The sequence below is a fragment of the Tribolium castaneum genome, chromosome 2, assembly GCF_031307605.1.
Source record: "Tribolium castaneum strain GA2 chromosome 2, icTriCast1.1, whole genome shotgun sequence".
Lineage (NCBI taxonomy): Eukaryota > Metazoa > Arthropoda > Insecta > Coleoptera > Tenebrionidae > Tribolium > Tribolium castaneum.
This window is the reverse complement of record NC_087395.1, coordinates 21,053,912-21,073,868: the sequence shown is the minus strand read 5'-3', so window position 1 is coordinate 21,073,868 and position 19,957 is coordinate 21,053,912. Positions and strand designations below refer to the sequence as shown.

General features: G+C 32.0%; 1 protein-coding gene and 1 pseudogene across 2 annotated transcripts in view; one reads left to right on the top strand and one right to left on the bottom strand.

Moving 5' to 3' along the window:
* Window positions 1-1,682: 1,682 nt before the first annotated feature.
* AdoR (Adenosine receptor) overlaps window positions 1,683-19,957 on the bottom strand; it is a 35,971-nt gene continuing 17,696 nt past the window's right edge. Inside the window, exons 3-4 of one of the 2 annotated variants that reach the window (XM_064359985.1) lie at window positions 7,837-8,048; window positions 1,683-3,161 (exon numbers count right to left, since the gene is read on the bottom strand). In XM_064359985.1, coding sequence (XP_064216055.1) covers window positions 2,127-3,161; window positions 7,837-8,048 — 1,247 coding nt within the window. In that variant the 3' untranslated portion in view covers window positions 1,683-2,126. The remainder of the gene's footprint in view (window positions 3,162-7,836; window positions 8,049-19,957) is intronic. The other variant, NM_001321658.1, reaches the window with a different exon arrangement.
* Window positions 8,085-16,072, top strand: LOC655013 (tubulin beta chain-like; annotated as a pseudogene).

Sequence of the window (19,957 nt, the reverse complement as noted above, 5' to 3'; positions counted from 1 at the left end):
ACGCTGCCAATATGGTTACAAATACAAGAAAAATGTCAGGAAGAAAGTTGTAGAGAACTGATTTTCCTTTAAAAAAGTTTACGAGACCATATCCCAATCTTTAATCATTTAGGTCCCTAATTCATTCAAAGGCGCTCAAGCGACGAATTTCCTTCATTTTGCTGTTGGTCTAGTATTGGAAAGTGAATTTATACCTAAACCGTTGAAGATAGAAACATGGTGTCTCGGACTTTTTTGTAAAAAATTTAATTCTCTAATTTTATTCGCTGTGTTTGCAAAAATATCAGGTGGAACACAAATTGATAATTTTAAGCGATAATTTTTTGCGCATTATCGTCTATTTATCAAACGCTGCGAATACGCCTGAAGATATAAAAAAGCATTAGGAATGAGGTTGTAGAGAATTAAATTTTCTACAAAGAACTCCGCGACACCGTATTTCTATCTTCAACGGTTTACTTCCCAATTCTTAACCACTGGCAAACTGAAGGAAATCCGTCGCTTGAGCCTCTTTAGGGACTAAATCATTGAAGACAAAGGTATAGTCTTGATGATTTTTTAAAGGAAATTTAATTCTCTACAACTTTTTTCTAAACATTTTTCTTGTATCTTTAACTGCATTCACAGCGTTTTGAAAAATACGGTACAAAGCGCAAATTTTAAATAATTTTTTTCTTATGGTTTTCATAAAAATTTTAGTCGTCTGCTTTTCTTAGTTTGTTGGAAATGCAAAGCTCAACATTTATGCATTTTTTTCCAAGTAATTAGTGAATAGGTTGAATTTAAATTAATTTAAAACGATTGTCACCGAGACGTTATAACGTTCGAAGCAGTAAAACGTTTGAAGAGTAAAAACTCCTCCGTACTATTTTTTTGGGGTACAGAATATAGTGCGATTTTGTCTCCTAAGTTATAGTTCTTCGTAATAAAAAGTAATCAGATTACATTGTAATTAGATTAATCTGTAATTACGTTATTAATTTAATTAGCTACATTATAATCTGATTATATCGATCTTTGATAAACTACAACAAGTGGTCCGCGGTATTTTTCAAGTTCTTTTAGAGAGTTTTAGTGAATCGTTTTGAGTGATACGTTAAACGTCAAATTTGTCCTAGGACCCTAAAAACAGTGCATTTGAATTTTTCAGAGCGAAAAAATAAAGCACAAATTGAGAGTTTCTGTAAAAAAAAGAATTCTACAAAACACAAATTAAGATTAACAACTGCTGATACATTTAAGCATAAATTATTCCAAAAGATAGGCTTTTCACTGTCTTTGTAATAATTTTCCAATAAAAAAAGTTAAGCAAACAGTCATTCGTTATTCGTCATCTCTACTTTGTCAACATTTGTTTCTTGCACCAAAGATACAGTAGTCAATCCACATAGGCAATATAATAATTGTAAAGCCTCAAAATTCGTACAACGCTCAAAATATCCGAATAAACATTTTCCCGCCATTTATGGTTACTGTTTTCGACCTAGCTCAGTGGCGCTCCCAACGGTAATTTTACTTCCGATTAGTAACGAGCGAAATAACGTAAGTTATTAGTAAACGTACGACTCGCTAAAGTACGACTTTTGTGCATTTGAAACTTTATGTTTATTAATTTTTGAGAAGCAAAAACAAAAATAACTTTTAACCATTTAACTTTTCCATGTTATTCAACTTAAAAAAAATATTTTTTTTACATTCCTAACTACTGCAATGTGCAAAACAACTGGTACAAATTTAAGTTTGAATTTTCCTTTTAAAGTGGTGAAGGTCGTATTTTTCTTAGGATCTTAGTTTTTGTGTAATAGATATTTAAAAAAAGCGTGTTTTTGTTAAAAATATCAAATTAATTAAAAACTAAGCAAAATCGATCAATACAAGTTTAGATCAAAATGTATAAAAGATACCCAAAAATGCAATAAAACTTAGGGTTTTCCATTAAAAAAAACACAACTTTGTATTGTTGCTCATTTTTGAAACAGTGGCAGGGACAGGGGCTTTTGTAAAAAAATACTTCAGTTATATAAACGTCAATAATGGGCTTTTCCAATTCACTGGGACAGTCTGTATAATTGGTTTTAAACTACACACAATAAATAGACAATAAATTACATTTCGCACAATCCGAATTAACTACCACAAGAACTCCGAATAACATTGCCGTTGGGTTTCCGTTGAATCGATTCGTTGGAAGTCGTCCCCTCATCACTCAAACTCCTCCCCAACTTTGGCTTCTTTTTGAACATTTCCCTGAACGGACTAGTAATTCTGTTTGCTTTCAATTCATTTTCCACCAAACTGCAACTCCTCATAAACTGAGTCTTACAATTATCTTCCACTAGAAACAAATTGCGCGAGAGTTGCGGCGAGGAATTTGATAGCGTTTTGACTTGCACTTCTCGCTTGAGTTTCTCGGTTAAGTTGGTGTCGAGTTCGTCGTAGTTGAACTCGTTGAAGGGGAAAGTTTCGTCAATGAACACATCGTCATCATCAAGGCTAGACGTTTCGACGTAGCCTTGATTGACCAAGCTGTTTGGTTTAACACAGTAGGGAGTTTCCGGTCTTACGATCGAAATTTTTTCATTGTGGTGCTTCAGAGAGTCGCTCGAGTTCGATGAGGCTTCTGGAATGTTCCACATTTCGCGGTTCGGGGGCTCTCCAGCCGTGGCCGCAACGATGGTCAAAACCTGATCGATCGATTTTTTTCGATAGTAAATCTGCGAGTGATTGTGTGATCTGTTACAAAGTCTGTCGGTTCTACAATTGGTATAGTTATTATACGACGTGCGTTTGTGGCTTGGCACTACCTGGGCCTCGCTATAGCCGAACAAATTGCAAAAGAAATTTTTCAAAGCTGCGCGGAAGTCGCGCAAGTGGTAGGCGTACAACAGAGGATTCCCGGCTGAGTTTAAATGGGAGAGAATGATGCACGAAAACATGAAAGTCGAGTCGACTTTACAATCGTTACAGAACGCTAAAATGCAGTTGATCGTGTATAAAGGAATCCAACAAATCATGAAAAATAATACTATAATGGCCAGGTTTTGCGTTGCTTTCACTTCGCGTTTTTGAGCAGCGCCGAGCATTCGCAGCATTGTCCCTCCCGATGAGCAACTGGTGGAGGATGAGCCGTTTTCGGGGTTCATTGTCACGATTTGCCTCAGCTAAAACAATAAATAAAAGCACCTTTAAATAAGCATCGACATTTGAAACATTAATCACAGAAAAAACAGCGTACCTAAGTAAAATAAATACATAAACATTATTTCTAAATTCACTCTTAAATTGTACTCTGCATTTTTTCAAAATTTTTTGTTGCTTATGTTTACAATTTTTCCAGATTATTACTTCTCACCATTGTTTCTGTACTCTTCTCTAGATATGACTAAACATTTTTCTTGCCCGAATCCGTTTTTGGATATGAAATCTCGTTTCTTTCTTAGGTTGATTATTGTTTCATAAATCAATCTTTATTATTTTGTAGACTGTATTCAAAATTCATCTATACTTTCATTTAACATTTCTCTTCTTTATTAGATCGTTTTATAAATCCATCTATAAATTCTTCACTAGATTCTTTTTTACAATTGTTTTCTAGTTTTACTCAAAATCTTTAGCATTCTTTTTTTGCTTTGCTTTATAGAAAATGATATTTTGCTTTATGCTTCATAATCTGAAGGTGCTAGTATATCTTTATCTCCCTATGGAATTTTTCTCATCCTTACTTAATTTGCGCCGTCAAATTAGGAAGTGAAACTCATTTTTTATAAAGCGAAACTTTTATTTCACTGATCATTACATCACATTATTAATGGGACTATCATAAATAAAAATAAATAAATAAAACATTCAGTTTTTTCTGTATTCTGAAAATGCTCTCTTCTCAAAATTTTTAGACAGTTTCGTTTAAATTCTTCCAGATTATTCTTTAGTACTGCTTCGGTACTATGGATTTTTCTTAGTTTTCTTCTCTAATACTGTTTTTAGATTATTTTATAAATTCATCTTTAGTTTCGTTCTGTTCTAGAATTTAGATACTTTGGAATTATTTTGTAAACTGTATTCAAAATTCTTTTATAAAGCCGTACCTATGTAGAACTGAAATCAGAGCTTTTTTACATTATTCTTTTATAAACCTCTTTCCACATGCTTTTTTACCATTATTTTCTAGAGTTTACTCGAAATGAGTTTATAGCCATTTCTACTTTTATTCTTCATTCTCTAAATTCTCTTTTAGTTGCTATTTTACTTCATTTACAGTTTTGCTTAATATTCTTCTATATTATGACTTTTTTGTATTCTTCTATAGGTTTTCGTATGTCCTTATTTTTTATTTTAATCTTCTGTAAAGCCGGCTCTACATTAGAAATCGGGACTCTTCTTTATTCTTTAGTTTATTTTGTAAATCCATCACCAGATTCTTTTATAAATTTTGCTCCAGATGCTTCTTTACAATTACTTTGTAGGCTCTTCGCAAAATTATTTTCGAACACTTTTTCTGTATTTTTCTACTCCAATTTTTTTTAGATTCCGACCCTGATGTCTTGTCAAAATAATTATTTTAGTTTTGTTTAGAATGTTTCTTATCTTTTTTTCGTTTTTCTTATCTTTAGCATTGTTTCAGTACTTATTTCGACATTCTTTTCCTGATTCGTTACTAAAGGCGTCTCTAGATCTAAAACTTGGACTCACCTTTATAAATCATATATTTTATACATTTATTAATTATAATTCTCTAGAATTAGAATTTTGGGTTTGAAATTTTAGTAAGTATACTATTTAGTTTTGTTTAGAGTTTTTCTAGATTATTATTCTTTCTTATTATTTCTCTCCAAAACTTACAATTTGCAAAAAAAAATATTAAAATATTTGGAATAATTTTCTCTAAATTTTCTTCACAGAGCTTAGAATTTCGCATGTTATCGCATAATCTCAACCGAAATATTCTTAGAATTCACCCAAACTGCGCAATATTCATCAGATTGGCAACATTGGCTATCCAAATCCTACGTGGCCATCCGGACTCGATTATTGAAAATTGACTTTAAAAAATCTCTTTGAAGTTTGAATCCGAAGGTCGTTTTTTAATTTTGATTATCTTTATTATCAAAAAGAATACGTTTTCATAAAAAATTTTGAAAAACAAAAATTGGCCATATTTTGTGTTTACATCTTTACGCCGTCCTTCTGGATACAGCTAGAATTTTTTTTTAGCAAAATACTCCTTAATGATTTCTCATTGTGCCTCAAAGCGCGCTTATTCAAGAAGTTTGCCTCGACTAGAAAAAGTGAATTTTGTGTAAAAATTTTTGCTGAATACAAATCGGCAAAATTCGATTTTGATTTGAAATCGCGCTTTGCTTATAAAATGAATTATTAGTCAAATTTGGTATTCACATAATGAAATCTTCCTTTTTAGATTAAACCTAAAAACTTCATTTTTTCGTTAAAGATTCTTCAATGAAGAATTACAATTTACATTGTAAAATGCGAGTACATCGCAAAAACTAATTGTCGCAAAGATGTCAGCATGTGCTATTAAATACTTTATGGACCAGTTTAAAGAAAACTCTGTTATTCGTTTTTAAAAGTTAACAAAGCGAATGCACCAACCAAATTGCTTCAATTTAGTCACGTGATCAGTTAATCACACTTTGAATTGCAGATTAAATAATGACGCTTCTATAAACCGGTCCTTAAAATATTAGTATGTATCAAAAAATTAAAAATAATGAAAATATTAATTAATAAAAATTTGATTCTTCCAACTTTCTTCTAGTGTTATTCTAAAACAATGATGCATTTTAAAGTTTCTGAGTAAAAAAGCTTATAACAATTTTTGCTAACACCAAAATTAGAAGACAAACAACAAACAAGAAATAAAAACTTTTTGTAACTTTTTGCAGCTACTTAGCATAAATTAACTACATACCTTTAATTATAAGAAATTTATAGTAAAGTCTGAAAAAGTCTCAGACATAGAGAGAAATGTAAAGTATTTAACAGCAAACCCCGAATTCTGTGGGATAATTAGTTTTTTTTTAATTATAGTGAGAATAAGCTCTTAATAGATTTTTCCTTTATGTGTTAAAATCTACATTCATTGACGACCCTTTACCAGAAAATAAAGTTTCCGGCTTTACCCAGAGGGCCAATATAGAGGGTTGTTCAAAAAGTGACGCACTAACTCATCGGTATGTTGTTGTAAAACATGTGTAGATTAGGGAAAAATTCATAAAAATTCCTAGTCATATTTTAAAAAATTTGGAGTTACAAACTTATTTTGTTATCATTTTTAATTTTCATTATTTTTTGGTGTTTACATGTTTCATATAAAGTAATCGTTCCCTAACAAAACGAAGAATGATTATTTTTAAATTTACTATCAGACTTTCCAATTTTTTAAATCAAAGAAAAATAAAAGTCATGAAAAAAATCACAATTTTTAAATGTGCCAACACTGAGTTTTATTTCCTAGGAAATGGTTTCAAAAATAATTTATTTTTAATGTTGAACAAATTCTATTGCGATCACGACTGTTAGACAACGTTGCCACATATCATTTATTAAAAATTCGTTATTTATCAATAACTTCAAAACAAAGAATTTTTTACTATTTTTACCTTTATGTGTAAGCAGTTCTCTGCCATACGCCACTGAGTTGGTGCGCCGGTTTTTGAGCACCCGGTATATGAGTATGTAAATACCATATTACAATCATTTTAGTTTTTTATATAAAAACGTCTATTTTCATAATGAAAACGGTTCCAAATAATTCAAAAAACGTCACGCGACTTTGAAATTACGAGCAACAGAAAATTTTACATAAAACTCAGTTTTCCTAGTCGAGGTAACCTTCTCAAATAAGTGGTTTTTGAGGTGCAATGAGATAAAGAATTGTGTATTTAATTAACAAAGCAAACGAAAGAATAGAAGCAGATAACTGAACAAATAATAAAATCTTGCCAAAGAAAACAATAATTCAGAAGAGCAAATTATCTTTTATACTATTTCCAGTCAATTATAAGTGAAAAATAAGTTACTAACACTCCGCCATTAAAGTAATGCCGGATCAAATTTTAGTTTTTCCTTTAAAACGTTTTAATTTTCATTTGGATGAATCACAATGTTTAGGATCAAGCCCACCTTAATATTACCTAAGTAAAAATTCTTTAAAATCTTTGTCTTGTGAATGCCTTCAAATGGCTAAATACCACAATGAACAATAAAATTTACTAGAACACAAACTAAAAATGATTATTAATACTTTACAAATCAAAATACACAACACGTGTTGAATGAGTGATGTAAATCGGCGGAGGATTACAAGCGCGAGAATACTACCAACCTAACAGCACTAAACACCCGGCTTATACGTAGACCCCAATGATTTTAATGTATGCAGGTTATTTGAAAAAGTCCACTCTTTCGCTGGAAATTGTATACTTTTCAACATAATCCTTCTGTAGTTAGTCACTTGGTCTACCGGTGTTCCAAACTCATTATCCTACCCCTGTAAGCCGATTTTTGTAACTCTTCAAAACTGCTCTCTGTAGAAGTAGTTTCTTCAAAATTTAATTTTTAGGCAAAATGTAATATTCAACAAGTCTTTGTTTCATCTTTCTTGTGAAAATTTTAGTTGCTAGTCATTAAGAGTGTACGGCTTAACGAATCATTTTTCTAATTTTACCAATCAGTTAGTGTTAGTAGTCTCGTTAAATCTAAATTATTTAAAATCTATATTTATTAATTTTATTCTTTGCGCTACGATTTTATACCTCGTTTCGTCTCCTACTATTTAGTTCTCGTAACATATACCAAAAAATCACTAATACTTACTTGCTTGAGAACAACTTGGTATATGTGAGCGTAGAAAGCCGCCAGGAGGAGAGCAGGCGTTATGATGGTACCGAAATACAAAAACACCAAATAGTTGTAGTCCATGACGCCCAGGAAGAAGCATCTACCGTCCGAAGGGGCGCTCTTGTGCCAACCCATCAGAGGAAGAAAACCGACGATGGTTCCGGCCACCCAACATACCGTGATAATCACTGGAATAAAACAAGGTGTAAATTTGGTGGAGGCGCCGGGCAACGCGCTGTCAAACGTGTGACTGTATTTCGAAGACTTGTCTAAATTTTTGTGTTGTAAAATGCGTGAAATTGTGCATCTCCAGATTGGTCAAGCTGGTAATAATATCGGCTCAAAAGTAAGTAATCATTTTTAATCACCGATAGGCAAGTTAAGCATTACATTTTCAATCAATCAAATTTTAATTTTCTGATGTACTAAACGCGATTATAAGTAATGGAAATTGGGTGTAATTACGGAAAGATTCCTGTCAGTGCTAGTATTAGTCATTTCCATTAAGCGTAAAATATTTATGTATTTTTATTATCGTAATTCCAAACATAGCTGGCTGTGAAAAGTTATTGACCTTTTCTTTTCACTGTTCTTGATTCGAATCTAAAATTCACACTTCACAGAATTGACTAATTGTGTCTATTGCAGATTTGTGGGTTACTTTTTTGGAAAAAATTTTTAGTATTGTAGTCGAATTAATAACACTTCTAATTTGAAAAATTCAGCATGTACCAGGAAGAATATTCGGACAAATTAACATAAACAAGTCCTTAGAGAATTTTTGGCCTTAAAACGAAATTGAACTTGTCGATCATTGAAGATAGTTTTCAGCAAACGTGGCAGATTAAATTAACTTAATTTTTGGTTTCATCCCGTACACAGTGTGAATTTGTTAGTCTTGTAAACATTTTAAGGGGTGGCAGTAGAGCTCAAAAGAATTAAAAATATTTAAACTTGTCTTATCTGAATGTTTTAGTAAAAAAAAAACAATACAATTGAATTTTGTAGTTTTTGAATATACAGCGTGGTTCAAAATGATGTTGCCAAATGTTACGATTTTATCGCCATAGCTAAGATAGAAAATTTTTGAAAATAAATCTCCAGTTGGAAATAAGCGTTTCAGTAACATTGATAATTATAACTGCAAAGACAGTCGTTTATTAATTTCTCTTATTACTCGATTGCAATTTTTACTTTTTCTTGATACAGTCATTTACATGAGGAATAACATCACTAAAAAAAGTACTGGAAGTTCCGATAATCATATTTATCTAAAATGTAAAAATTGGTATACAGCCATAACCCGCTAAGTTCTGCTTAATGAAAATATTTTTAAGATTTTCGATTATACGGAAACCGGTACTAACTTTTTTAATTTTATTGTAGTCATGTTTTTTTACTGCGTTTTTTTAATTACTCCAGTTATTCTAGGGGAGTTTCGCTAGTTAGGTAATTTGAAAGTTTCTGGATATGTAAATTTCATTTTAAAAGTCGGTAATTTTGCCATTTTTAAAGATATCGTAATCGTATTTGGACAATTAAAAGAGTGAGCCTATATCTTCTTCCAGTGTGTTCAAAATTGGAAAGCAAGTTGACTCTTAAGGTTAAATTTGGAGACTGTCAAGTACTCAATACTCATTTTTTCTAAACTGAATGCACTAGCGAAAGAATTGTATTCCGCATCGATTTATATTAGCATACATATTGTTTTTATCCATTCCGGGAAATTCCGTATGCCACAGCTATTTTTATATGGTTTGCCAAAGAAAGATTTATAAACAAGTGCTTTCTTTAAAAATTTTGTTATTTTTTTCAACAAAATAAATTAATTGTCATATTCACTAAATAATGTAACGCTTGTATGCACTTTGACATGGCATTCGTTTTATTGTTCAGTTCACTATTTTAAAATCACCTGCAGTATAAACGGTAGACTTTTTCGGTTCTTGAGTTACGAAGAGCCAACATTTGAAGTCCATATAATTTTAATCAACCGAAACAAGGTGATAGACCTTGGCCTGTTCAGTAACTACCGACAATATCAAACAGGAATCTCATTCAGAACAACGAATAGGCAAAGTTTGAAATTCCATAAACTTTTGTTCGACCTCAACAAAATTTCGATTACATAGTTTGAGTCAAGGGAAGAGCGATTTTTTTCCCTTAGGACATGCCGTGCCACTGGTTTCAACAGATAAAAATTATTTGTAAGTTAAATTGCCAGTTAAACTTATTTTAATCTCTTTGTTTCGGCAAATTATGTCAAAATCATGAATAAGTTTTGACTGGCACAAATATACAGGAAATCCCAGCGACTTTAATAATAAGTTTATTATTGATTTTTAAACATTAAAAAATTAATCTTTCTTTAAAAAAGCCGTAGATACTAACCCCCTGATGTACCTAAAATTATTTTCTAGTCTACAGAAATTACCTTTTACCAAGCCTACTACACAAACTTGTTTTTATAATGTAACACTCTGCAGGGTGTTAGGGAATGGTATATAATATACAGGCTGTATCAGAAATACGTGTACTAATTTTAACAGATATCAGAACTCTACAAATAAAACACCTTTTCTATTATTGCAATTTTTCAATAAAAAAATCGCAAATTTACTTAATATTTGGAAAAAGATAACATACTGAAACGTGTATCCGCCTATGAGTACAAAAATACGAGAGCCGAACTATTTTCGTTGTGATAGAAACGGTCAACTTAAACAATTTAAAACAACAATGAAAATTGTATTTCAACACACGTATTTCTGATACACCCTGTACTATAAAAACCTGATGATGTTTATTACAGAAACGAAACGTTGGAATTCGTCGTTTTATTTAAAACCTTTAAGAAAGTTGGTTCTATAATCCTAAGTTCAATACTGATTTTATTACAAAAATAATTTGAATATATACAAAATTTACTTACAAACTAAAACAGTTACTCTAAAACAAATGTTATTCCAATAATAATTTGCCCATTTAAACTTTAAAAACTTTATTGTTATTGTTTAGTTGTCACTGGTCAAGTGACCCAGTTAAGACATTTTGCTGATATTCGCTCATGCCGCGGGAATGCTCCCATGGGTTACTCAACCGTTGCAACAATTATTACGGAAAATTCTTAAATTTAAAGAAAAACCCTGTTTAACCCCATGTCTATGGTATGGGTTACTACAGCAACAATAATGCTCATGAATAATGTAGATTGTTGCTGAAATTAATTTTTAAAGTCAAATATCTTTGTAGTAATTATTATTAATTTTTGACATCTAATCCATTATGTTTTTAGATAGGTAATTTAATATTCTTTCAGCGAAAAACTAAGATGTTCCATTTAACTTTTTACAGTTATTGAACTTTTAACCAACTTCGTATTTTTTTCACGTTGCGAATTGCAATGTGCTAAAGAAGTAGTAAATTTGAACTTTCCTGTTTAAAGTGGTAGAATTCATAGTTTCCGAGTATTACTTTTTTTAAAAAGTATGATTTCGTGAAAAAATATTTATTTAACGAGTTTGAGTGTAAATCGGTCGTTTTATTCCACGAGTGGATAATCAAACCACGAGTGAAAACGAGTGGTTTATCACCCACGAGGTAAAATAAATAAGCCGATTTACACGAAAATGAGTTGAATATAACATTTTATTCTTCGAATTAGACTCAACAACGCTTAAAATTGCTTTAAATCTGTTAAAAATAATCTGTCGTTTTGTATTGAGAAATGCCAAACAGTTGTCAAAACTGTTACACAGAAGAAAAACCGGAAATTTTGAGAGTATCGAAGAATAAGAATTATTTCGACAATAACTAAACAGAATCAACTAATAGGTGTACGTATAAAATCACCAGTAATAAAAGCTACGTCCAAAAATGCAATAAAATTTACGGTCTTCCATTTAAAAAAAACATAAGTTTGCTTTGTAGCTCATTTCTACACCCTGTGTATTTGGAAATAGTTTTAGGTGATGCACGGGGTTAATATCTACAGCTTTTATAAAAAAAATATTATTTTTAAATTATAATTTAAAGGTCAATAATGGACTTTTCCAACCCACTAGCACTAGGACACCAATATTGTGTGTCACTAACTTGTTTCGCGTAAAATTTATGGAAAATAATTCTTAAACACCTTGAAAAAAAAACGGTTCTAGAGCCTTAGACATTAAAAAAATAGTCACACCATTGCGAATTTACATTTCCATACCGAATTTTACACGTCGCAAACCCCAAATTAATTTAGTAACTTGTTATGTAGATTTGTGCAAATGAAGGGCCAGTTTCGCTAGACTGCTAGATCGATAGATTTGACGCAATTTTTACAATTTCTGTTTTTACAGTTTTGGGAAGTGATCTCCGACGAACACGGCATCGATCCCACAGGCAACTAGAGCGGATAAACGTCTATTTCAATGAAGCCACAGGTGGCAGATACGTCCCCCGCGCGGTCCTCGTGGACTTGGAAGCCGGGACGATGGATACGGTCCGTTCGGGCCCCTTCGGCCGCCTCTTCGCCCCCGACAATTTCGTGTTCGGGCGCGAAGGCGCCGGCAACAACTTCGCCAAAGGGCATTACACCGAAGGGGCCGAGTTAGCGGACACTGTCCTGGACATCACCCGCAAGGAGGCCGAAGGCTGTGACTGCCTGCAAGGCTTCCAGATCGTGCACTCCCTCGGTGGAGGCACCGGATCGGGCCTAGGGTGTCTCCTGTTGGGGAAAATACGCGAGGAGTATCCCGACAGGATCATCAGCACGTTTTCGATAATCCCAAGCCCTAAGGTTTCAGACACGGTGGTTGAGCCCTACAATACTGTAATGTCGATTCACCATTTGGTCGAAAATACCGACGAGACGTACATTATCGACAATGAGGCGTTGCATGACATTTGTTTCAGGACGCTGAAACTTTCAGCGCCGACTTTAGCCGATTTGAATCATTTAATCTCAGCTGCAATGTCTGGGATAACGGCTTGTATTCGTTTTCCGGGGCAATTAAATGCCGATTTAAGAAAGATCCAGGTTAGTAACAAGGTTCAAAATTAACTGGTGGACAACTTGTAAGTATTAAAAGCAACGACTGTTGTGCAACGTTTCGTCCATTAACAACAGACATGATAAAGAAAAACTTAACAACAGTTCATTTCTATAGGGTAAAGATGCCTATTTTGAGGAACATTTTTTTTAAATTTACTTTTTATAATTTGGTTATTTTTATTTATTTTATTTTCTGAAGGAGTGACAAAGGGTGTCCCAGCGACTTGAAAAAGTTTATTATTGACCTTTAAATGTTATAAAGTTTATTTTTTTTACAAAAGCTGTAAATACTAACCAACCCCCTAACTGCGGAGAACTATAACCTAGGAGACGAAACGCATTACAAAATCGCAGGATTTTCTGAACCCAAAGAAATAGTACGGCAGAATGAAAATGAGGGCGCTCAGAACATTATACCTCTCGGTGTCAAATCGTTTTAAATAACTTTATATCCCATCAATTCACTAGTTATGTGGAAAAAATGAATAAATGTTGAGCTTTACATTCTTAATAAACTGAAAAAAACTGACGACTAAAATTTTCGTAAGAAACATGAGCAAAAAATTATTTAAAATTTAAAATTTTTGCTTCATCCCGTATATTGCAAGACTGCAAATACGGTTAAAGATACTAGAAAATGTTAAGAAGAAATTTATAGAGAATCAAATTTGTTTCAAAAAAATCTGAAGACCATATCTCTATCAACGGTCAAGTAACGGAAACGAGATTTATTTCTAAACTGTAGAATATAGAAATATGCTGTTGTAGACTCTTATAGTAAAATTAATTCTCTACAACTTTGTTTCTTACAGGACAAGTTAAAACAACAATAAAAATTGTTGTGATGAATTAATTATTAAATATTAACCGGCTCGTTTGCACAAAAGAAAGGAGAAAAACCTTTCTCACACATTGCCATGAAAACGACAGAGAAAATGTGGGAAGCTAAAGTTTTTCAAACCAACATTTAATGAATATATTATGTTTTCATGAGACGGATTACACAGTTTTAAACATAATTCTTCGTTTGTTTAATCAGAAATGTTTCCTTGGAAAACTATGCAAAAATAGCTGTGGTCAATAAGGAATTTCCCATACAATGTGAAAAAAATAACACAACTTGATAAAGATAGGTATAGAAAATCCTAGTACAGATAGATGCAGAAAACAATCTTCCTCCATCTAAAATAAAAATTGTGAAATCCCATTTGAAAAATTTAAGTTATGGGTACTTGAAGTTGTCCAAACTTAACCTTGAAATTTTTGGGTTTATTAACTTTTTTCCAGTTTTGAACATACTACCGAACAGATATGGTCTTTCTCTTTTAATTCTACAAATATGATTTTGAAATCTTTAAAACTGAAAGAGTTTTCGTTTTTTGAAAGTGACAGGTGCAAATACAAACATTTCCAGAAAATCCAATATATGTCAAAAAGAGTTAAATTAAACTAAGGTATAGAAAAAACTGATAAAAACTCCCTTAAAATAAGTGAACTAATCCAAATTCTTATCCAATTGAGATAAGAAAGTTGATAGTGACTTTCGTTATAACGAAAAGTGCCACCATGTTAAAAATATTTTCATTAAGTAGAACTTAACGGATTATGGCCGAGTCCAACTTTCAGATGAATATCTTAATTAGAACCTTTAATACTTCTAATGTGGGGTTTATACGGAACATCCGGTATAGTAGGGGTAAGATGAGTATGCATTGATATCAAAGTCATAATTTGAAGTTACAGTGATTCACAACAAAATTATTTTTTGAGCTGGCTTGCCGAAAATATTCATTCTTTACGAAATAAATAGTAAATAACTAATACAATGATCCTATTTATTATACACTGAACCGTGGAAATCAACGATTTTTTCGATTAAAAATGTCCACAAACTTCGGTTATAATAAGCGTTTCATACACTGCGACAATGCAATCCGTCGTTCGGCTAGGGCCGGAGTGACGTCATCACATCCACGTTTCTATTCATTGTGAGCTTATTTGTTGCCGTACAAATGTGCAGTTTTCGCAAAAATTCTTAGAAAAAATCGGGCTTTTATCTGAGCACCCTTATAATTCCCTTGATTTACAAATAACTATAATGTAACCCTTAGGTCATTATTCGTCATTTATGACAGTGAAATATTTAAAATTTTAATAAATTCGCCCTTCATCGTCAGCTGACTTTGATCAAGGTATGATTAGTTATTGGGAATTCAGACAAGCTTATTTTGGTATATGATTTATTGTCGACGTTTTGCCACCTTTTTTGGGACTTCTTCCGAACAATAAACAGGAAACCATTCGTGTAGTTTGACAGGAACCACGTTGTTCAAAATGGCTTCCTGTCACACTACACGAATGGCTTTTAATTTTTCAATCCCTAATTCCGTCTTTATTTAAAAAAGTAGAGGAAAGTTACATAAGAGTCGTTCTTTCTAATTCCAACCACAGTTCTTCCCCAGTTATTTTTCAACCTCGTATTTGGGTCAGAGGACGTTATTTTCACAAAATTATGTAGGTTAATATGGTGCCCTTCCCGCGTTTGCACTTCTTCATGCCCGGATTTGCGCCTTTGGTGTCGCGCGGAATGCGGCCGTATCAAGCCGTGACCGTTCCGGAGCTGGTGCATCAGCTCTTCGATGCGAAAAATATGATGTGTGCTTGTGATCCCAGAAGAGGTAGATATCTGACGGCTGCGTCGATTTTTCGTGGCCGCATGTCGACCAAGGAAGTCGACGAACAGATGTACAACATCCAGAATAAGAACAGTAGTTATTTTATTGAGTGGATTCCGAATAATTTGAAGAGTGCGATATGTGATATTCCGCCGAGGGGCTTGAAGATTTGTGGGACGTTTATTGGCAATACGACCGCGATTCAAGAGTTGTTTAAAAGGGTTGGGGAACAATTTTCGGCTATGTTTCGGAGGAAGGCTTTTGTGCATTGGTATACGGGTGAGGGGATGGAAGAAATGGAGTTTACGGAGGCTGAGTCGAATATGAATGATCTGATTTCGGAGTATCAACAGTATCAAGAAGCGCCAGCTGAGTATGACGAAGCGGAAATTGAGGAATTGGACGATGAAGATGATGAGGAATACTAATAATACTGCTATTTTTTAAACATACTAAGCATTGAAAAATAAATAAAAAATGTAGACCCTATCACACTTTTAGTCATATTTTTCATTCCAATATTAGGCATATACAGGGTAGCTTTTATATATAGAAGCGGCTCCGATTTGCCAAATTTTTTGTGGTGAAAACTTGGGTCCAACAAGCATTATTAAACATCATTCTTTTTACCAATCAAATATGGTTAGGTATTAACTTTTTCAAAACTACAGAAATGCAACGTCGCATTTTCCTCTAAAATATAGTTGTTATAATAAATTACTTATGTACTTCAAAAATTAATAGCTAATGTAATTTGTTTTCAATAAGAGATTTTATCATTAATAACTTTAACATTTTTATCAACCTAATTTAAAAAAATAATTGGGTAAAATGCGACGTTGGTATTTCTGTAGTCTTGAAACAGCTAAGATAATTCTCGTAATGTGTTTACTATTTAACTTGGTAAAAAATTAAAAACAATAATCTGGCCCGTTTCCATTGAAAAAAAAACAATTTTCCTCTGTATTTCGTAATGGTGTGCATCAAAAAGAATAAATACGAATAGTTTTTGTTTAGCCTAATATTTCCTTAAAAATTTTGGATTTTTAATTGGTTCTTTACGGAATAGTAATCCTGTACAGAAAAATAATACCAATAATTGAGCAAGACATCTAGTATTTGAAATATTTGAAAAATTTAAACCAAAAATCAGCCGACAAATTTGCAAACAAATTATTCTTGCCCGGCGCATCCACCATTTCTGAACAACACAAAGTCTAAAATTTTTGCTTAAAGGTTGCTGAAAGCTAGACAGTAATTAAGTTCAGCACATTTTTTATTGTTTATGAATTAACAACCCAAAAAGAATGTTAAAATAACAAATAATACCATTTTAATATGCGTTAGATTTTTGTCGATTCAGTTTTTTTATGAAAATTGTGAAAAAAAATATAAATGACTACAGTTGTGGAAAAAACAATAATGGGAAAAGTCCTATAACAGATTTTCTATAAAATTTTGTTGATTAAAATGGACTTTGATATAACGTTTTACATTGGACACCACTTATCAAAAAAAAAAAATCCAAAGCAATCAAAACAGTCATAGTCCACATTAGCAGTTTAGTTAATTTTAAAGCTAAAAACAGTTGGTCACTAAAGCGGATTCCTTTCCGCTACAATATTTCAAAAAATATATAAACAACAAGGGACAATAAATAGAAATACAGAACCTAGACGAAAAAATGTATTTTATTAAAAGCAAAATGAATTTTCTCAGACTTTAAATTTTTAATCGTGTAAAACCTGATTAGAATCACGTTCGCCCAGAGAACATTATGATACACCATTTTTTTTGTCCACAACTGTAATAGCAACCCTGTATAGAAAATCATTATCAATTTCTGAAGTCATTTACTAATAGAAAATTGCATTTAAGTTAAAAATTAGACAACAAACTGAAAGATGTACAAAATCTAAAAATATCTGCCCGGCGCATCCACCATTTATAAACAGCACACATTTGAATTTGTACTTTAAGGTAGTTGGTGTGTGACAGTAAGGCTCATAGTTGAATTTTAAGTCAATTCAGAAAAGTTTTCATTGCTCATCAATTAACAGGGGAAAAACTTATGTTAAAACGACGAAAATACATTTTTTTAATATTTTATTACTGTTGCTTACTGGCGATTTAGTTGTTTTATGAAAATACTAGAAAAGGGCTTGCTATAAATAAATACTTAAATAAAATTTTTGATAGTCTGTATGCTACAATGTAATAAAAACCCAAAAACTGTAATGAATATTTTTCGTTTTTATTCCATTCGATTCGATCTGTCATGATTTAAAAAAAACGTATGAAAGTGCATTTTAAGGCTTTAATTATTAACACTCTTTAAAACAAAGCGATGTAACACTCCAATTATCAAGCTATTTTCATGTTATATAAATTAGATAATAAATTTCAAAACTGGACGATGGTTGCTGTGAAAAAATAAAAATTTAAATAAAACTTACAATGTATTTAAAGTATAAACTAGCAGATTGACTGCAACGAAATTATAATGCAACTAACTATGGTTATGCTTGACAAATATTCGACGTACAATCTAACACAACATGTTTTTAACAGGAAATAATGGTAATATTAGATTTGCAAATAAAACTTAGATTTACCAACTGAAACAAACATTCCAGATCACGATGTATAAGAATTTACTCGTATTACCAGTAGAAGCCAACAGGCGTACTTTATAAAATACATTTCACAATAAATAAAAAAATCTTTCAAACATTTCAAGTAGTACTAAAACTAGAGTTTTTTCTTTCAATTAGGAAGGTACTTCTGGCACATAATGGATTTCAGTTGATTATTTTTTAAATACCAGCCTATTTTAAAATTTTTATTCGACTAAAACCTATGAATTAAGAATACAGTTATCTTAACAGAATTCAATTTCCATAGTAAATAGTAAATTATTAAACTATTAGTAATCGATAGTAAATTGCAAGCAAACTGCAAAAATCAAAAACCAAAATATTGAAAAAAAAACGGGAAGCATACTATTCTTTAGCTTACTAAGAAGTTAATATCTAACTCAACGTTTGTACCTTTTTTCAAGGAATTAGTGAATTAGTTGAGTTTAAATTACTTTAAAGCAAGCCCACATAGTCAAACGCATGATGTGCCCTCATTTAGGTTCAGAAAATCGAGTTAATGTCACATTTCACCTCCCAGTATTTATTTCTCCGTAGAATATTAAAAAAGTTGCCTGGCGCATCTATCATTTTTTCTGAACAACACCATTTGATTCTGAAGCATTTAGGTAAAAGATCTATAAATGTCCAAGAGTACATACAAGTCAACAAAAAGTTGGCAAAAATTTTAATTTTTTTCAAATTGTGGTATTACACTTTAAATTTACCAAACAATTTTTTTTCTAAAAGCAAAAAGTTTAGTTAAACAAATACAGACTGATCCAGAAATACTGAGTCTGTTGGCAACAGATTTGAAAGTATTTGTGCTCGTAATATGCAACATTGCAACCGAATTCGATTTTTCTTGACAATTATACAACCCCACAAGAATGTTAAATTGTTGTTAACTGGAAGCGTACTCCATTGGTATCCTTAAAAGTGTCCAGTGTTGCCAACAGACTCAGTATTTCTGGATCAGTCTGTATTTAATAAGATGAAATGAGGTTATAAGTTACATACACAAATACATTTATAAACTTTAAATTTGAAAAAAACTTTGAAACATGTTGACTTTTCCTTGATTAAAATTTAGAGCTTGATACGAGCATTTTCAAAAAACAATTTGCATAAATTAGAGTGTTTCAAACGAATATGCTCGCTTGTTAGTCGTCAATTAAGTCCCTTGTTAGCTCCCAATTTTCGCACATAGCACGCATTTATCTAATCCGGAAAATTGTGAAGGGCGAAGCATTTCCTTCGTGACCTAAACCAAAGCGGAGACTATCGATCCACACATACTTTCATTATGCGATTCAAAAATAACACTGAAATTGAAAGTACTAATTTGTGGAAATGTAAAAAGAAAACTTTTACAAAAAGTACACATTTAGTTAACCCCTGAGTTAGTGGAGCAACCTTTAGGGATTAATTTTGTTCCTTTATCTCCTACAGCCACAACCACCAAGTCATGCTTAAAATTGAGACGTGATAAAGTCCAGTAATGAAAGAAGTTGCGTGATACTTTTTTCTATAAGAAGTAAAAGTGTCATTTATTCCTTTACTAAATGTAAAAAAGTAGGTTTTGAAAGAACACCTTTACCTTTTACGGCAAGTATAACAGAAAATAACTACGTCTATAATTGGACAGGTGTTCCAAAATAATTCAGACTACGTGACACCATTACAGTTACACTTATCTAAATCCACTGGCGGAAATTAATATGTTTTAGATCCTAATTATACATATT